The sequence below is a fragment of the Aristolochia californica genome, unplaced genomic scaffold, assembly GCF_029961685.1.
Source record: "Aristolochia californica isolate CCGP_79_NKW_82.1479 unplaced genomic scaffold, dmAriCali1.0.hap1 SCAF_4, whole genome shotgun sequence".
Lineage (NCBI taxonomy): Eukaryota > Viridiplantae > Streptophyta > Magnoliopsida > Piperales > Aristolochiaceae > Aristolochia > Aristolochia californica.
In genome coordinates this window covers 39,242,136-39,261,831 of record NW_027182103.1, presented here as the reverse complement: position 1 = coordinate 39,261,831, position 19,696 = coordinate 39,242,136, and the positions used below count along the sequence as shown (strand labels likewise).

At 37.7% G+C, this 19,696-nt stretch overlaps 1 protein-coding gene across 1 annotated transcript in view; it reads left to right on the top strand.

Moving 5' to 3' along the window:
* LOC137961851 (uncharacterized) overlaps window positions 1-19,696 on the top strand; it is a 46,657-nt gene that overhangs the window by 18,822 nt on the left and 8,139 nt on the right. The window contains exon 9 of the mRNA XM_068808455.1: window positions 12,040-12,156. Coding sequence (XP_068664556.1) covers window positions 12,040-12,156 — 117 coding nt within the window. The remainder of the gene's footprint in view (window positions 1-12,039; window positions 12,157-19,696) is intronic.

Sequence of the window (19,696 nt, the reverse complement as noted above, 5' to 3'; positions counted from 1 at the left end):
ACATGTGTTCAACATATAGTAGTAGAATGATGTAGGAGTTATACAACTTCTTCACATAACAACAATGATCCGCATGACACCTCAAGAAACCATTACTACACATAAAGATGTCAAACTTCTTATACCATTGTCTTGGAGCCCGTTTAAGACCATACAAGCTCTTTTGAAGTTTGCACACCATTTTTTCCTTTCCATGTGCTTTGAAACCTTGTGGTTGCATCATGTAAATTTCTTCATCCAAATCACCATGAAGAAAGGCTGTCTTTACATCCAACTGCTCTAAGTGCAAGTCTTCATTTGCCACTAGTCCAAGCACTGTTCTAATAGTAGTCAATTTCACTATTGGAGAGAAAATCACAGTGTAGTCAATGTCTTCTTTTTGTTGAAAGTCTTTTCCCACCAATCTTGCCTTGTACTGCTTGCTGCCATCATGTTCGTCTTTTATTCGGTACACCCATTTGTTATAAAAGGTCTTCTTCCCTTTTGGTAACTTGGTCAACTGCCATGTCTGATTGGATATTAGTGAATTAATCTCATCCCACATAGCCAACTCCCACTTGGTTGATTCATTAATTTACACGACTTCCTCATAACTCTCTAGTTCACTTTTATCAATCAACAAATATATAATTCAGTGCAGGGGAGTACCTTTGTGGTGGTTTGTTAGTTCTTGTAGATCTCCTGAGTTCAGTCACAAGAATGTTCTGATTTACTGGTCTTCCTGAGCAATATTCTCCATCTCAATAATTGGAAGATTTCTCAATTGAATTACTTTAGATTTCTTGGCTTCATCATTTGTGTTCTCAGACTTTGTTCTCAACCTATCTTTATATATGACACTTTCATTGAAGATCAAATCCTTGCTCCTGATAACCTTACAACTTTGGTTATCCTAGAAGCGATAACCAAACTTGGTACTATCATAGCCAATAAAGAAACATATGTTAGATTTAACATCAAGTTTACTTCTAACAACAGAGTCAATGTGAATATAAGAAACACAACTAAACACTTTCAAGAAAGAGAGGTTTGCCTCTTTGCTGCTGCATACCTTGTTTGGTATTTTGCAATCCAATGGTGTTGAAGGACCTCTGTTGATCAAATAGGTAGCGGTGCTAATAGCCCCAAACCAGGACATCTTTGGCAATTCCACATGTAATCTCATGTTCCTAGCATGCTCGTTCAAAATCCTATTCATCTTCTCTGCCACGCCATTTTGTTGAGGTTTTCCAGGAATGGTCTTCTTCATCTTGATTCCATTATCAGCACAATACCGCTTAAAATCATCATCTATGTATTCTCCCTCATTATTTTTCAGGAAATAACAACTCTGGTAGCTTCTCTTTGGACTGAAGCATTTTCATTCCCTTTTCACTCATGTGACCGAGCCTATAATGCCACAAATCAGAATCAGTAACAGCACTAGCAACTGCAACTGTGTTTCTGCAACTGGAAGTTATGTAAAGAGTTCCAGTTTTAATTCCTCGTGCAAGAACTGTGAGTCCCTTAGTGGCTTTCCACATTATGACCTTCATCATCAAGATGCCCTATTAAGATCAAATTACACATTAGTTTTGGTACATGTTTCAATTTGTGAATTTTCCACACTGGCCCGTTTGACATCCTCAAAATGACATTACCAATACATCCAACGGTTCTCCATCAACAAGATGCACCTTCCCGTGATCTCCAACAACATTGTAGAATTTAGGATCTCATGAAAGGAACTTTAGATCAACAAGAAAGAAAAAGAAGAAGAAGAGAGAAGGAGAAGAGAAGAAGAAGAACGTGGAAAAAGAGAGTTTGGATTAAGGGAGAAGAGGGTTGCGTCAAAAAGAAAAATGAGGGCTGGACGAATTTGTGAAAAGAGATGAGAGTGCTTCAATGCCCTACTCTTAGCCAATGCCTTTATTTATAGTTTTACAATACCCTTAGGGCTACAACTTGATAAAACAAAAGACATAAAAGGAACACATATTTACACTTCTATGCCATCTTTATGGAAAGTACCATATTTTACACATATGCCACTCCTTTGACGTGTGGGCTTCTTGTTTTGAGCTCGTGGGCTTGAGCCCATCTTCCTACACTCCCCCTCAAGCTGGAGGAGAAAAGACATCATAAATACCCAGCTTGCCACATATAAACGATAGGATTTTAGATGTAACGGGTTTAGTGAGAATATCAGCTACTTGCTCTTGAGATGACACATGTTTGAGAGAGATTATTCCTACTTGAAATTTCTCCCGTATAAAATGACAATCCACCTCAATATGTTTAGCTCTTTAATGAAAAACTGGATTTGAAGTGATATGAATGGCTGCTTGATTTTCACAATGCAGATTCATGGACCCCTTTTTATAAAAACCTAGTTCGGTAAGAAGGGTCCTAATCCATAAAAGTTCACTAACGGTATGGGCCATAGCTCTGTATTCTGCTTCGGCGCTAGATCTTGCAACCACATTTTGCTTCTTACTTTTCCATGTAACCAAGTTTCCCCCAACCAGAGTACAATATCCTGATGTAGATTTTCTATCATCAGGAGATCCAGCCCAATCTGCATCTGAGAAGCCTTCTATGTTGAAGTGCCCATGTTTTTTATACAACAATCCTCTTCCTGGAGCTCCTTTTAGATAATGTAATATTCTCTCTAAAGCCTGCCAGTGGGTAATTTGTGGTTTGTGCATGAATTGACTCACCACACTAACAGCATATGATATGTCTGGCCTAGTTACCGTGAGATAAATCAGTTTTCCCACAAGTCTTTGATATTTGCCAATATCAATATCTTCTTCATTTGTGGCACATAATTTTACATTTGTATCCATAGGTGTATCAACTGGTCTACAACCCTTCATTCCTGTTTCTTCAAGGAGATCCAAGACATATTTCCTTTGAGACAATATTATCCCATGCTTGGATTGAAGAACTTCTATACCCAAAAAATATTTAAACATACCAAGGTCTTTAGTCTTGAATTCCTGACATATCATCTGTTTCACCTTTTGTATACTCAAAGCATCATCACCGGTTAAGATTATTCACGTATACAGCCAATAATATTTTCCCTTTGACTGTATCTTTATAATATACGGAATGATCAATTGAGCATCGATGAAAACCAAACCGTAGGAGTGTTTGACTAAATTTATCAAACCAAGCCCGAAGGGACTGCTTAAGCCCATATAAAAACTTTTTTAACCGGCATACCGACTCCCCCTCAACCACATAACCAGGTGGTTGAACCATATAAATTTCCTTATTGATATCACCATTTAAAAAAGCATTTTTTACATCCAACTGATAGACGGGCCATGAGGAGTTAGCAGCAATAGATAAGATGATGCGTACCGAATTCAATTTTGCAACAGGAGAGAAGGTCTCCTCATAATCTATCCCATAGCACTGCGTATAGCCCTTAACAACCAGTCGAGCTTTAAGACGAGCAACCGATCCATTTGGATTATGTTTCACCGAAAAAACCCATCGACAACCAACCGGTCTTTTACCTTTCAGGAGTGATGTTAAGTACCAGGTTTGGTTTTCGTATAAGACGTGCATTTCTTCATCCATAGCCGCCTTCCATCCTGGATGTCTCAGGGCCTCCTGATGCGACTGCGGAACGAAAGTAGAAGAAAGGGACGCAAGAAACTAAAAACACTCGGAAGACAAGCGATGGGGAGACATAAAATTTGAGATAGGATGCGAAGTAGTACAGGAGCGATGTTCTTTTCTTAAAGCAATAGGCCGAGTATCAAATTCAGGCCCATACATAGGAGGAGCAGGACTTACCTCGGGTGGATCCAACAACTCCACAGGTGAAGGTACGGCCGGTGCATCATGGGATGGATCCACTTCAAGATTGAACGGCACAAATGGACAAGGAGTAGTAGAAGGACAAGTCCATCCTGGAGGAGCATCATAGGAGGAGTAGAAGTGAGTGTCCTCAAAGAAAGTCACATCCCTAGAGAAAAACATCCTCCGAAGGGTAGGATTGTAACAGACATAACCTTTTTGGGTGCGAGAGTATCCCAAAAAAATGTACTTCATAGACCGAGGATCAAGTTTATTTTTATGTGGAGATGTAACATGAACAAAACACGTACATCCAAACACTTTCAAAGGAAGAGAAAAAGGATCTTCACCATTAAATAACATAAAGTAAGGAGTTTTACGATGAAGGACTGTTGAAGGTAACCTATTAATGAGAAAACATGTTGTAAGTATAGCATGAGGCCAATAGAAATAGGGTACCTTCATGAAGTAGAGGAGGCCCCGAGCAACTTCAAGAAGATGACGATTCTTCCTTTCAGTAACACCATTTTGTTGAGGAGTATAGGCACATGATGTTTGATGAGTAAGCCCATTACTCTCACAAAATGATTTGAAGTCATGAGACATGTATTCCTTAGCATTATCAGAACTAAGGGTTTGAATTTTCTTCCCAAATTGTGTCAAGACCATAGCATGAAAATTTTTAAACAAAGGAAGAATTTCGGAATGCTCTTTAAATAGATATAACCAAGTCACTCGAGTAAAATCATCAACAAAAATGACAAAATATTTAACTTAGGAAATATTTGAGACACATAAAGGGCCCTATACATTAGAATGTATTAGCTCAAACGGAGCAGTACTTGTAATTGTAAGACGAGGAGAATATGTACTCCTGACATATTTACTTAATTGACAAACCTCACAACTGATATTAGAAAGTCCTTTTAAAGATGGAACCAAAGAACGAAGTGAAGGGGTAGACGGATGACCAAGTCGGTTGTGCCAAAGTTGGGCCTCAGATGTAGTGGACGATAATGCAACTAATGGTGGAAGAGTGAAGTAGTACAAACCCCCCTTTTCATGGCCGCCATCAATCACCCGCTTTGTAGTGAGATCCTGAAAGACACAAGAAGACGGTGAGAAGGTGATAGAGCAATTTAATTCTTTGGTCAATTGGCTAACCGAGAACAAATTTAAAGGAAATTGAGGAACAAACAAAACATCTTGAAGGGGAATAGATGAAGTAAGAGAGGAGGAACCTTTGCCAAGGACCTTGGTTTGGGTACCATCAGCAATAGTAACGAATTTATGAGGATAACAAAGAGATAAGGATTGCAACAAGTGTTTGTTACCTGATAGATGTTCGGAGGCCCCGGAGTCGATGATCCAAGAGGAAGAGGAAGAAGAGGAAGAAAGCATACCTGAGGCAATAGTAGTGGCAGCAGTAGATGATGAGGGAATAGATGATTCCATGAAGGACTTCATTTTCTGAAATGCAGCATAGTCCTCAGCCGTAAGAGTCACATTTCCGGATGATGATTCAACCTTATCTTCATTTTTCTCAGCATTAACTGAGACTGGGTTAGTTGTGGCTCAATCAGGCTTGCCATGAAGTTTCCAGCATGATGCCACAAGGTGATTCTGATGGCCACAATAAGTGCAAAGTTGAGGCTCAGTACGGAAAGAATTCTGACCCATTCTACCACCTCTATTTTCAGCCCCTCTCATAGTTTGACCCCCTCTCATATTTTTGCCCTGTCCTCTGGATGAGGAAGATGTTCCCCGATTTCCAGAGAACATCGCCGATGGAGCATCAATAGGAAAAGGAGGGGATGGATCCGGTATCCTGAGTAATGTAGCACTAATATCATCGAAGGATGGAAGAGTAGAAGAACTTAAAAGTTGAGTTTTGGCCACCTTAAGGTATGGTTTAATATTCGATAAGCAAATGGCTGCTGCCAAAGCTTCTCTTTGTCGTTCTTGAACGGTAATATCAGTAGAATATGGCTGAGCTAGTTTCCATTCTTGAAGAAGACCACGAAACCGTGCCAAAAATTCGTGAATATTATCTCCATGTTTCGTATGCAGCATGTTTTGTAAGACATCATATATTTTTTGTAATGAAGCAGTGCTTGAGTAAAGCTTGACATAAGTGTCCCATATGTTCTTGGCGGTTTCCAAGTGGTCCACATTGTTGGCCACCTGCTCTTCCATGCTATTAATGAGCCAACTTATCACCATGTTATCATCCTTAACCCACTTGTGGTAGGACACATCTTCTTTATCAGTCGGAGGAGGAAAGTTAACAATGTGGCTCAAAAGGTCACGAGTAATAAGAACCCTCCGAACCGATTGTGACCAGCTCATGTAATTGGAGAGACCTCTAAGTGGAATTGTAGTAATACGGAGTATATCACCCTTATTACTATTATATCCAATCTCCATGATGAGGTAAGTAAAATATGGAGGTCAAGGGAAAAGACCTTCTTCAAAGAACAATTACTCTTATGTAATTTGAAGAACCCGTAGACCAAATCAATCACCAACAAAAGAGAACAAGAACCAATTTATTTCACAAGGGCAAACACCAAATTATCAACAAGTTTGTGCCTTTAGAAAGTGATAATAACATCCAGTCATTACTCAACTTCTCTTGTATTTATAAGAACAAAGAGAAGAAAGTAGATGCAATCGATTAGGCCTTAATCCAAACTCCAACACAAACGAGCAATAGACAAAAATTTAGAGAAGATTTAACGACAAACCAAGACACTTGGAAGAGATTTATCTTTAGCTCATGGGAGACATCAACGTAAGAAAAAATTCAATGGTTGAAGTTAAAAAAAAAGGGAACTACAAAGGGTAAATGGCTGTTGGCATTTCATCAAACATATAATGGGCATCCAACAACATAACACAAACTCATGAGCAACCTAAAGTAGGAGAAAATACAACAACATGTGCTGGAATTCTACCTCAAATGAGATGGATCCAAATTACATAAAGGTAATTGAATTTCACCCATCAATCTTAATAAGATGCAAACAACAAATGATCTTGATCACTCTTGTAATTGATTTACAAGGAGTCAAGATTATAACATCTATTTAGTCATAGAAATAAATCTTTACAACATATAAAGATTTATCTTGACTTGATGTGACTCAAAATTCAAGAAGTAAAGAAAAACAGTAAAAAGGAGTATGTAAATAAGAAAAAGAAACAAAAAAAAAACATAAATAAGAAGATGATGAACTTTTCTCTTTATGACTGAATTCCTTTTACAACTTCTTGAACAGATTTCATAATAACTCCATGAAGAGATCCTAAACTCCTTGCTCTGATACCATGTACAATTTAGGATCTCATGAAAGGAACTTTAGATCAACAAGAAAGAAGAAGAAGAAGAAGAGAGAAGGAGAAGAGAAGAAGAAGAACGTGGAAGGAGAGAGTTTGGATTAAGGGAGAAGAGGGTTGCGTCAAAAAGAAAAATGAGGGCTGGACGAATTTGTGAAAAGAGAGGAGAGTGCTTCAATGCCCTACCTCTTAGCCAATGTCTTTATTTATAGTTTTACAATACCTTTAGGGCTACAACTTGATAAAATAAAAGACATAAAAGGAACACATATTTACACTTCTATGCCATCTTTATGGAAAGTACCATATTTTACACATGCCACTCCTTTGACGTGTGGGTTTCTTGTCTTGAGCTCGTGGGCTTGAGCCCATCTTCCAACATTATGACCTTCATCATCAAGATGCCCTATTAAGATTAAATTACACATTAGTTTTGGTACATGTTTCAATTTGTGAATTTTCCACACTAGCCCGTTTGACATCCTCAAACTGATATTACCAATACCGACAATATCCAACGGTTCTCCATCAACAAGATGCACTTTCCCGTGATCTCCAACAACATAATTCTCCATGATCTCACGATGTACGGTGGTGTGAAAAGAAGCTCCTGAATCTAATACCCAAGAGTCAAAATAGGGCTATCAATTGACGAGAGTAAAACATCTTGTACTTCTTCAGTCACCGCATTTGCAGCATTGCTTTTCGTTTCATCCTTCTTCAGTGCTCTATAGTTATTCATTATGTGATCAGACTTGCCACAATTCCAACATTCCACATTCCTTCTGGATTTGAACTTGCTTCTGCCATTCCTTGACTTCCCTCAACCATTGCCCTTGTTGGAATTCCTCTCGAAGTTCCTGCCCCTAGTATCGACATTTAGGGCAGAATTAGATGTCGATGATTCTCCAGAGTCCTTTCCACGAATTTCCTCCACGAGAATGGTATCCCGAACATCATTAAAGATTAACTTCCCGTTGCCTACAGAGTTATTGACCGCAACCGTCATAGACTCTCAACTATTTGGCAGAGTTGCCAAAAGAATTAAAGCAAGAACCTCATCAACAAATTTAATTTGAACGGAGGTCTATTGATTGACAATCGTGCTAAACTTATTCAAATGCGATGCCATTGAGAGAAGAGTTTTTTCATGAGATGTACCTTATTATTATTTTATTGTTTTTTAGAGAAGTTGTGAATATATTGCAAAAGAAGAGAGAGAATACAATACCTAGCTAAAGTGGCCTTCCTCCACAACAAGCTGTTGGAGGGAAGATGTACCTTATTATTTGCTGAAGGCTTCTCATACTTGTTGGATAGAATCTTCATCATCCCTGCTGTGGTTTTCTCTGATGCCATGTTGTGAGCAACGTTCTTCAGTAGTGTTAACCAAACTACTCCCAACACCTGTCTATTGAGGAGATTCTACTCATCATCTTTCATACCTTCTGGTTTCAAATCTAGAAGTGGTGAGTGCAGCTTGTTACTGTAAAGATAATCTTCGATCTGTATCCTCCAGAATACAAAATCCATACTATCGAACTTATTGATTCCAAGTGTTGATCCTTCTTGGTCAGCCATTGCTCTCAATCACGATCCAAAATTTTGATACCACTTGATAGGAATTAGACGCCCTAATTCCAAACTAACGAGAGCAATAATAATGATCGCGGAAGAAGGAAAAAAACAAGCACGAGAGCAAACAAAATTTATACAAGTTCGCCTCAAGGTGAGACAATGTCCTGTCTTTCGCCGCTGAAGTAATCCACTATAAAGATGAAATAGTTTACAAGAGAGATCGCACACACTTATATGTGTTGTTTTTTCTCTAACCTCTTTCAGTTGCAACTGATGTCGAGGTGATAAAACCCTAACAATGGTGCCCCCATATATAAAGAGAAAATTAGGGCAACCAGATTACAAGTGTGAAATCCCCAATGATACAACAATTAATATATCGTGGATTTGCTAGGGGGCTCTGCCTCTGAAACCCCTGGAGGGGGGTTTCCAACCCCTACGGTGACCTTACCATGAAGGTCAATCCGCAACAGAGTATAAAGTGTTAATTAGGCTCCACAACTTAACAATAACAAAGAGAATTTAGAATCAAAGAGATATTTTTCCCCCCTTGAATTCGCAAGGTCTTTCAGGTGCAAGCATTTGCAGGTTCTTCCTTTCCAACGAACTGAGCCAAATTAGTTAACATAATTGCAATTTTGCCAAGAGATTAACAACACTCCAAAAACACCATGAAATTGCTAGAGAGATGATGAATTCTCAGTAAGAGCAAGATGAACTATGAAAGATGGAAAAAGTTTTGCTCCACTGGTAGATTGGAATCTTGAAAATCAATCTCCGCTTTGATGCCATGTTGATTTTCAGGATTCCATAGGTAATAAGGTTAAGCAAAGGAGAGAAGGAAGAAGGGAGAAGAGAGAGTATGATACACATCCAAGAGAGAAGATAGGAGAGAGTATGATACATGTCCAAGAGAGAAAAGAGAAGAGAATACCTGAAGTAAAAGGAGGAAGAAATTAGGGTCTTGGATTTAACCAAATCCTCCCCCTTAAGTTGTATTTACAGATAATAAAAATACTAATATTACAAGATTACCCTTCACCCTAGTAAGAGTGAATAAGAGATAGAAAACGTAAAGTAATTACATCATATCTTCCTACCAAGAAGAAGAAGAGAGAGGAAGAAGGTGCTAGAAGAGAGAGTAGTACTAGCTCTTGTTGGGGATCACAACTCGACCCCCCTTCTTATTCACTTAAGTGAGTTGAGCATAGTACTATCTGACCAAATGCCAAAGATAAGATCCTGTGGCACGTTAAACGTGATCCCATCTTCTCCGTTGCATGTGAAAGTAGGCCGCCCCTCTCAAAGCTAAATTCTTCCTCTAGTGTGCCATCAAAGGTAGAATTCTCATGACCTCCAATCTTCACAAACTGGGTAACACCTCCCCCTCCTTACTATATACATTCTGCAATGTAGTTGAGGAGACAACCAATCATCTTCTCTTTCTCTGTCATTTTGCCTGGTTTGTTTGGTCCAACATCTTCAACCACTTCGGTCTTCAATTATATTTGCCCAGCGACCTCCTCACTACCCTAAAGATCGCTTCAAGACCCCATCTTCTCACCTTAGGTAAAATCCTGATCTCCTCAGCTATTGGTCACATTCATTGGGCCATCTGGAAAGAGCATAATAACATGCGTTTCAACTTCAAGGCCTTCTGTCTTGAGATGTTAGTCAACAAGATTATCAGCTCCTCCCCTCATCTCAATTGGTTGATAATTGTTGGTATAACTTGCCATCAACGCCCACCCACCAACAAATCCTGGACCCCTCCTCCCGTCGGATTCCTTAAGCTAAATTTTGACTGTAGCGCCTGTGGGAGCCATGGCATAGTTGGTTTCAGTTGTATCATACATGATGCTGATGGTCGATCCCTCCTCACTTACTCGGGACCTATGGGGACTGTTGACTCTATCGAAGCTGAGCTCTTTGCTCTCTATCAAGGCCTCCTCTTTTGGCATCATCTCAGCGGCCCCCTCATTATCGAAGGTGACTCGCTGATTGTCATCAACTGGTGTTCTACCACCTTATTTCCTCCTTGGCATCATTGGAATGTTCTTCACAAATTTTTTAATCTTATTTTCCCCTTTCAATGTTATTGGATCCACACCCCGAGATCAGCAAACTCGCTTGCTGATTCTCTTGCTAAAAATGGAGCCTCCCTCCAATCCCTTGTTGTAGGGGGAGAGTTCCTCTAATTTCTAGTTTGCTTTTGCTGTTTCTAATAAAATATCGCCTCATTTTAAAAAAAAAAGTGAGTTGAGAGACACACCTAAACATAGCAAAAATGACATTGATGATGAAAGGAACAAAAAACACAAACCAATTTTACGTGGTTGTCCTAGGAGCCTAATCCACAAACGAAAAGAGAGGGATAAATTTTATTGAATCAGAATGAATTTTACAATTAATATAATCCTATTTATAGGCTAATGAAGGATTATTTGATTCCTTAATTAAGGATTCAAATTTCCTTAATTTATGAAATCAAAATCAATCAAGATTTTCTCTTGATTTTAGAAAATCGTGACAAATCAATCTCTTGATTGATTTGTCATTATTTTCCTAAATTATTACATAATTTAATTTAATTTCTCTCGTAACATTCCCCTCAAGTTGTATTGGGGGTAAGAGGAAATACAACTTGCTGTCTTGCAGGATAGAACCTCCATCTTGTAAAAGGAACTTTCTTTGTACTTGTGCGATGAAGTGTCATATGGGATGGAGAAAATCTTGATGAGAGGGTAATGACTATGGAGAGGACCATCCAACTAGCACATCTTATATCCATCTTGTAAAAAAATTTATACAAGCAAATAATGTCATAAAAAATGAGATGAAATAGTGGTAGATGGTGTATGGAAAAAATATATTAATATGATATTTGAAAATGGTTTAGGATATGAGATTGTATCAGTCAGTGAAGACTTAAGTGTAAGTTAAAACTCAAATCTATGATTGAAGTGACTATCACATCAATTATGTCTTGATTATTTATTATTTTAAAAGAAAACGTTGTTTCTTCGTGCGCATTAGTTTGGTCTTTCAATTGCTGGAATTGAAAAATTCATGAAACCATAAATTAGAGAACACCAATATCTTGATTACAGGCTCATCATTCTCCTTCAGGTGCCCCTTGAGTTAGTCTTCCTTGAAATAATTTTATATCTCTTCATCTAAAACTCAGGATTGTGTGTCATCTGTTGATTTGCTGTGATCACTCTGCTGTTGACCTTTTTCTTTAAAACGTTCCTTCCATTCATCATCTGTTTTTTTGCTTTGATCATTCTGCTGTTGACCTCTTTTTTCAAAATGTTCCTTCCATAGGTTCTGGTTCGACTTGTGGGAACCGAAGATCATATGTATCCAAATTTTGTGGATGTGATGCAGTGGTTAGCTGATAGCAATTTGCTTGAAATGATTGTGGACAAATTGAGCCCATCTGTAAGTATTAGATGCCTTTCTATGTTGAATAGTTTATTGTTTCTGAAGGAAGGAATAAAGTAGGAGATCAGCCTGTGTTAAATGAGCGTATGCATGGCGACCTTGATTTCACATTTTTAATGTAAGCTGGTTGATAGTGCATGTAAGAATAGGTTAGGTTGATCTTTGGTTTTTTGTTATATATTTGGACAAACGGCAATTGAAGAGGGCCGAGATCCATTATTTTATTGTTTTTCTGTTTCTTTTCTATTCTTCTTTTATTTTCTTTAGTGCATACAAGTGGTATATGTCTGCTGGTTTCACTAGTGAGAGAATTCCTCTGTGGAGGCTCAATGCTCATGGTTTTTCATCATAGAAAATTCTGTTAGAATTTTGATGGGAAAAGAGATGCTGATGTAATTTGCTGAAAAATAAATACAATCTTGGCCAAGTTGTCTGATCCAGGATTAGACAGAAAACTGACAAATCAAGTCAATGGAAGCTGTTACATTCTCTATTCTAACCTACAAAAATGTTAGTGGGAATTGTGGAATTGCTTATATTTTTGTAGTTTATATCTTATTTACTTAGTATATGTAAGCCCATACTTAGGTTTTCTTACAAGGCATGTTGGGAACTCTGTAATTTTCACTTCTAATGAGTACAAACTGTAGAGTAGAAACATGCTCTCTCTTTCTCCCTTTCTATTTCACACATTCTTCAACTCCTCGCCAAGCTTCTCTCCTCTTCCATCTAGCTTTCTTCACACGTTCCTTGTTTGATCTTCCTATGCTAAAACCTTAGAATCCAACATGATTTCAAAACAGGGATCCTAGGATTTAATTGTTGCAGCTGCTCAATCCACTATACATAACATGGAGTCTTGAATGTTAGATTTTATGGTTTTAGATTCTGGTTGGCCTGAAAAACACAATAAGAAGGGTGAAAAGTGAGAAAATAATTTAATTTATTGGTAATTTGACTGATAAACATGGATTTCAATGCAAATTGAGGCACAAATAAGACATCCAACAAAGGCAAATTTGGGGAAGGAGAGGAAAAACCAATCGCTTCAACTTTTGTCTGTGTCATCCTTAATAAGACACAAATTGGTCAGTAGTTCATGGGGACAAGGAACATAAATTGCCTAACTTCTTAGTGAGATGTTATGAGGAGAGGAAGAACCAATGGCTTGAACTTGTCTGTGAGCCATCCTTAATAAGACACAAATTGGTCAGTAGTACATGGGGATAAGGAAGATAAATTGCCTAACTTCCTAGTGAGATGTTCCGAGGCACTTGAGTCAATAATCCAAGAAGAAGAATTGTAGCATGAAAAAGTAAAAAACATACCTGTACTAGTAGTGGCAATAATGGCTGGAAGAGTACCAAAAAAATGAAGTCATTATATAAGAACAAATTATCTCCAGGTTTGAAGAATCCCTTGAAGACTCTCTAGAACTTCTACCTCCGCCTCTACCAAAACCTCTGCCTTGATCCCTTCCGTGATTGGTCTGACCTCGAACTTGACTAACCACAAATGATGTCTTAGAAGGTTCAGTTCTTTGCTCAGTTTGTTTGGCTGGAATCTGAAGCTTTATAACACATATGTCGTCAAATGAGGGCTTTGCAGATGATCTTAGAATTTGGGTTTTTTCAACATCCAGGTCTGGTTGTAAATTAGCATGGCTTATAGTTCCAACTAATTCCTCTCTTTATCGTTCTTGAACAACAATGTCAATGGAGTAAGGCTGGGCATACTTCCAATCTTGCAAGAATCCTCTAAAACAGGCAAACTACTCATTGAGATCTTTTGATTGCTTCATATTGTACATGGCCTTAAAAACATCACATATCCTTTGAAGACTATCAGTATTAGAATAAAGCTTGAGGCATGTATCGCATATGTTTTTGGTTGTTTCAAGGTGGAGCATATTATTAGCCATTGACTCTTTTTTATTGTTAATAAGCCAATTAATCACCAAAGAGTCTTCTTCAAGCCATTTTTTTCAGCTAGAATCCTCTTCTTTTAATGAAGGAGGTGTCTTTGTGAGGTGTCATCTTAGTCATGAGTAACGAGAAATCTCTTGACTGATTGAGAGCAGGCTAAATAATTTGAGACACCTTTCAAAGGAATTATAATGATTCTTAAGAATTAGATTTCTGAAATTCATGGGAAGAAGATGAGTGTTCAACCATGAGTGATGTAAACTCTCAAAATTTTAAAAACTTCCAAGAATTCTATTAAATACTAGAACGGAATATATGGAGACACACTCTCACTTATGAAGGAAGCAACACAAAGACACTTCTAAGAATAAAAATAAATCAACAAACTTTAGTATGTAAGAGTTAGATAAAGAAGCAATATATAAAATTCAAATTTTCTATGTCAGCAGATAAAGGTATGATTTTGTCTTTCACAACACTTGATATTGATGCCAAAACATATTTAGGAGGATGACTCGATCAATTAAACAAAGAAGCAAACCTCTTACATGCATTAGAAGTAGAATCAAGGCTGAGTTGCATCAAACCCTAAATTAGGGTTTTGATTTTCACATGAGATGCAATAACTCAAAAAGTATAAAACTTTAAAAGGAGAAACTCAAAAGGAGTGCTTGAAATTTTCATGGCCATAGCATATTTTAAATCTGACCTCTTTTGAGATGATTTAAGGGGCTTTCAAAAAATTAAGTTTTAGAGGCTATGCTGGGGGGGGGGGGGGGAGGGATTCCAGAAATTTAAAAAAAATAAGAAACTCAAATTGCACCTTGAGGAACTCAAGGAGAGATTCCCTAAAAGGATTTCTCAAGAAAAAAACTTTGTGGAATTCTTGGTGAATTACAATTTCTGTTACATGACACATGAGTTGTGTTCTTCTAAAATTGCATGAAAAATCTGAGCAGTTTCAAATTGAAACCCTAGAATCCTTGTTCTGATTCCATGTTAGATTCTAGGTTTCATAGTCTTAAGGTGTAAAAAGTAGAAGGGAAAGAAGAGAGAAGAAGCTAGTGTATGAGGTTGGAAGAGAGAAGGCAAGAGGAGAAGGAGAATTTGAGGGCATGTTGAGGAATTCCCACTTAGGTCATGAATGGGGTCGATCTCTTCCTAACATGAATTTATACTATGAGTGTGAAATTGTTAGTAAAAGAGAGTTGAGAGGGTGGAGAAGAGAGAAAGAGAGACTTTTAGAAAAGAGTGTAACTATTTTGGAAGGGAGGCTAACGACCCCCATTAGGGTTTTATTAACTTAAGTGATTAGAGATGAAATTCCATCTCTACCCCTCATACACATAAAACCCAATATCTCATCATAGACTAATATATACATACTGACTCTACTAGTATTAACTGATACATACCCATCGTGCGAAATAACCAAAATACCCCTTACATCATATTTAACACTTCCCCTCTAGCTGGAGTATATATATCTAAAGGACTCAACTTGTTACAAAATTTTCCAAATTCACATTTACCCAATGCTTTAGTGAAAACATCACCAAGCTGATCATCTGATCGTACAAAAGGAATAGTAACTTCTTTTCCATCCCTGCATCTCAAACAAAGTGACAATCCACTTCTATATGTTTGGTCTGCTTATGAAATACTAGGTTACTTACAATAAAGATAGTTGCCTGATTGTCAAAGTACATCACGATAGGTGCATCAGTCTTTAGGTTCAATTTATGAATAAACGGCTTTACCCTCTTAACTCACTGACTATATGAGCTATAGTTCTATACTCAGCTTCTGCATTGGAGTGAGCGACCACATTTTGCTTCTTACTTTTCTAGCTCACCAGGTTTCCCCCAACAAATACACAATACCATGTAGTGGACCTTATGTCAAGCTTGGACCCAACATAATCAACATGTGAACAAACTTCTATTTTCAGATGATCTTCAGGTACCTTAGGATTCTTTGAGCAACTTCTAAATGAACTTTCCATGAGTGTTCCATGAACTAACTCACCAAGCTAATCGAGAATGATATATCTCGTCTCATGATAGTGACATAGATCAACTTTCCAACCAACCTGAGAAATATATTTCTATCCTTGAGTTCTTCACCATTGTCCTCATCAAGATTATTCTCAACATTCATGGGTGTTTTTACAAGTTTTGCTCCCAATAAGCCATACTCTTGCAGCATGTTAGTGACATATTTCCTCTGTATTAATACAATACTAGCTTTATTTCTGACAAGCTCTATCCTAAGGAAGTATATCAAAGTCCCCAAATCTTTTGTCTGAAAGTGTTTAGCTAGATGATGCTTAACATCTTCAATACCTTGCATATCAATGCCTAATAGAATAATATCATCGACATATCCAAGAAGAATTACTGTTCCAGAAGACCTATTCATGACAAATAGAGAATGATCACGGTGGCTCAATGAGAACCCAAAGGACACCACCACTTGGCTAAACTTCTCAAACCGTGCCCTAGGACTCTACTTAAACCCATAAATTGCCTTCTTCAGTTTACATTCCTTTCCCATCTCCCCTTGAGCAACATATCCAAGAGGTTGCTCCACATAAATTTCATCTACTAAATCACCATAAAAGAAAACATCTTTAATATCTAGTCGGAACGATGATCATTTTTGGTTAATTGCAATATGTACAAATGTCAACCGTGCAATTGAGGAAAAACCTCAAAGACATCAATGCCGTACATTTGAGTATACCCTTTAACATCTAACCAAGCTTTATATGTTCAATAGATCCATCTGCTTTGTATTTAATTATGTATGCCCCAAAACAATTGTATTAGCATTAGAAGGAGCGTCGCACCGGGTCCATGTACCTCCTCTTCCATTTCAACATCCATAGCCTGCTTATTGAGGTGATTGAAGAGTATCCTACTCAGAAGAAGGAATAATACAAGAGAACAATGACATTAAAAATTGCTTATACTTGGTAGACAAAGAGTCAAAAGAGACATAATGGGATGATGGATGGCGAGTAGACACATGAACTCCTTTATGAAGAGCAATAGGAAGATTTAAATTAGTTATCTCAGGATTTGAAGACAAAGAAAATGCTGGAACTTGTGAGAGAGAGAGGGAACTATGGCATCTTGCCGACCATGTTTACGTCATTGATACACCTGAGGGTTTCCCTATAACAATGGATTGTCATGGACAAGGCATATCTTTTACATGAGCAAGAGCAGCAATACCTGGAATTAAGACTAATGGAGGACACACTGCATCGGAGTTAGAAAAGAACAAAACATCCTAAAAAAATGTCAAATTTGTAGCTACAAATGTTTTCCTCAGCGAATGACAATAACATTTGTATCATTCTGTGTTCGAAAGTATCTCTGAAAAACACATTCAACTGCATGTGGGGATAATTTATTTGATGATGTACCAAAAACATGGGCAAAATGACTACTAGGAGACACTGGAAACAATGTAGTTGATAGGTTCAACAATTGAGGAATATTACCCCCAAGTACTGATGATGGTATCCTATTGATAAAAAAACAAGAAGTAAGAAATGCATCACCCCTGTATGACTTTGGACATGCATATGGATAAGCATTGTTCTTGCACTTCTAACAAATGTCTATTCTTATACTCAACTATTATATTTTGCTGTAGAGTAAACACACATGAAGACTGATGAATTATACCATGACCTTGACAAAATGCTCTAAATTTCTTATTCATGAATTCCAATCCATTATCAATGTGTAAAATCTGAAAAAAATTACAATATTACATGGCCTACAATATTACTATGAAAAAAACTTTTCTTTGGTGGCAAAATTGAATTTAGACGTATTCTCATATCTTTAGCCTCTAATTTTCAATGGGACTTGTATCAAGTAGATATTAAAAATGCTTTTCTAAATGGTGACGTCACTGGGGAAGTTTATATGAGCCAACCATCTTGGTTTTGTGGTTGAGGGGGAGATAATTTGTAAGTTAAAGAAGTCCCTATGTGGTCTGAAACAATCCCCTGAGCTTGGTTTGATAGATTCAATTCGGTGGTTGTATAGTTTGATTTTAGGAGATGCTTTTGGACCATTCAATTTCTGTAAAGAGGACAACTGGAGGGGTGATGCTTATGCTTGTGTATGTAGATGATGTAATCTTGACAGGAAGTGAGATAACAGAAATGCAAAAGGTAACACTCAGGTTGTGTAATAATTTTCAAACCAAAGATTCTGGTCTCTTTAAATATTTCTTGGGTATTGAAGTGTTACAATCTAGATATGGCATAGTTTTATTCCAAAGAAAATTTATGCTAGACCTTCTGAAAATGGATCTTAGGGTGCTGCTAGTAGTGATACCCATGGATCCAAATGTTAAATTATCTGCAGAGGCTGAAGCAGATGATACTCTCACTGATCTAGAAAGATTTACGCACATGGTTGGTAAGCTCATCTGTCGTACTATTACTTGACTAGACATTTTTGTGAAGTTGGGTCCAAGGCCCATCCCAAAATGACTAGCCATCTTAGGAAACCTCTTTTCAACTAATAAACACAACATATATGTTCTCACTAATCCATGTGGGACTATTCTTTAACACTCCTCACGTGTAGGCCCTCTGGGCTCTTACATGTGGATAATTTGGGTGGAGGGCCACGTACGAGTACTTGCTCTGATACCATGTGAAGTTGGGTCCAAGGTCCATCCCAAAATGACTAGCCATCTTAGGAAACCTCTTTCCCAACTAATAAACTTAACGTATTTGTTCTCACTAATCCATGTGGGACTATTCTTTAACAATTTTATTTCTGGTTAATGTAGTAGCAGTACATGCACAATCCAAAACTTAGTTATTGGTATGCTTTGGATATAATTTTGCACTACTTGAGAAAGGCTCTGAGACAAGGACTAGTGTATAAATATTATTGACATGTTTTTTTTTTTTGAAGAAGAAGTGTGTAAATATTACATTTTTGTTGGAGGTAATATTGTTACTGGGAGAAATAAGAAGCAGAATGTTGTGGCTAAGTCAAGCATTGAAGCAGAATATGCGGCAATGGCTCAAGCAATATGTGAGATGATGTGGTTGAAGTCTCTACTTGGAGAGCTTGGTATGTCTATGATTAGTCCTATGCACCATTACTGTGATAATCAAGTAGTTATGTTGATAAACCCCGATAACCAAAATAAAAGAGTTTCAAGCCAAAGAGAAATAAATCACGAACCTTCGCTGTTGAAATCAAAATAAATAACCTCCTCGAGTAGACGGTGATTCCTCAATAGCTCAGCAAACCCAACCTCGAGTAGACAATAACCTCCCGATCACGCCAAACTACTTCGATAACAGTAATCCCAGACGGTGAAAGCGATAACCACAAAAAACGGAAACTCTGAAATCGAAATCCCAATCGAACTCCACTAAAATCAGCAAGATAACCACTGGTATCGAGAGACCAAGACTCTCCCTGATGCACAACTCTGTAGACGAAACAACCGCCCTTCCTCTCCCTCTAAATTCCCTACCGAAACCAATTAGCCTTCTCAAATTCCCAAAATGCCCCCGACCCATTAATCACCCTCTAATTATCCTTCTAGAGTAGGTAATACTA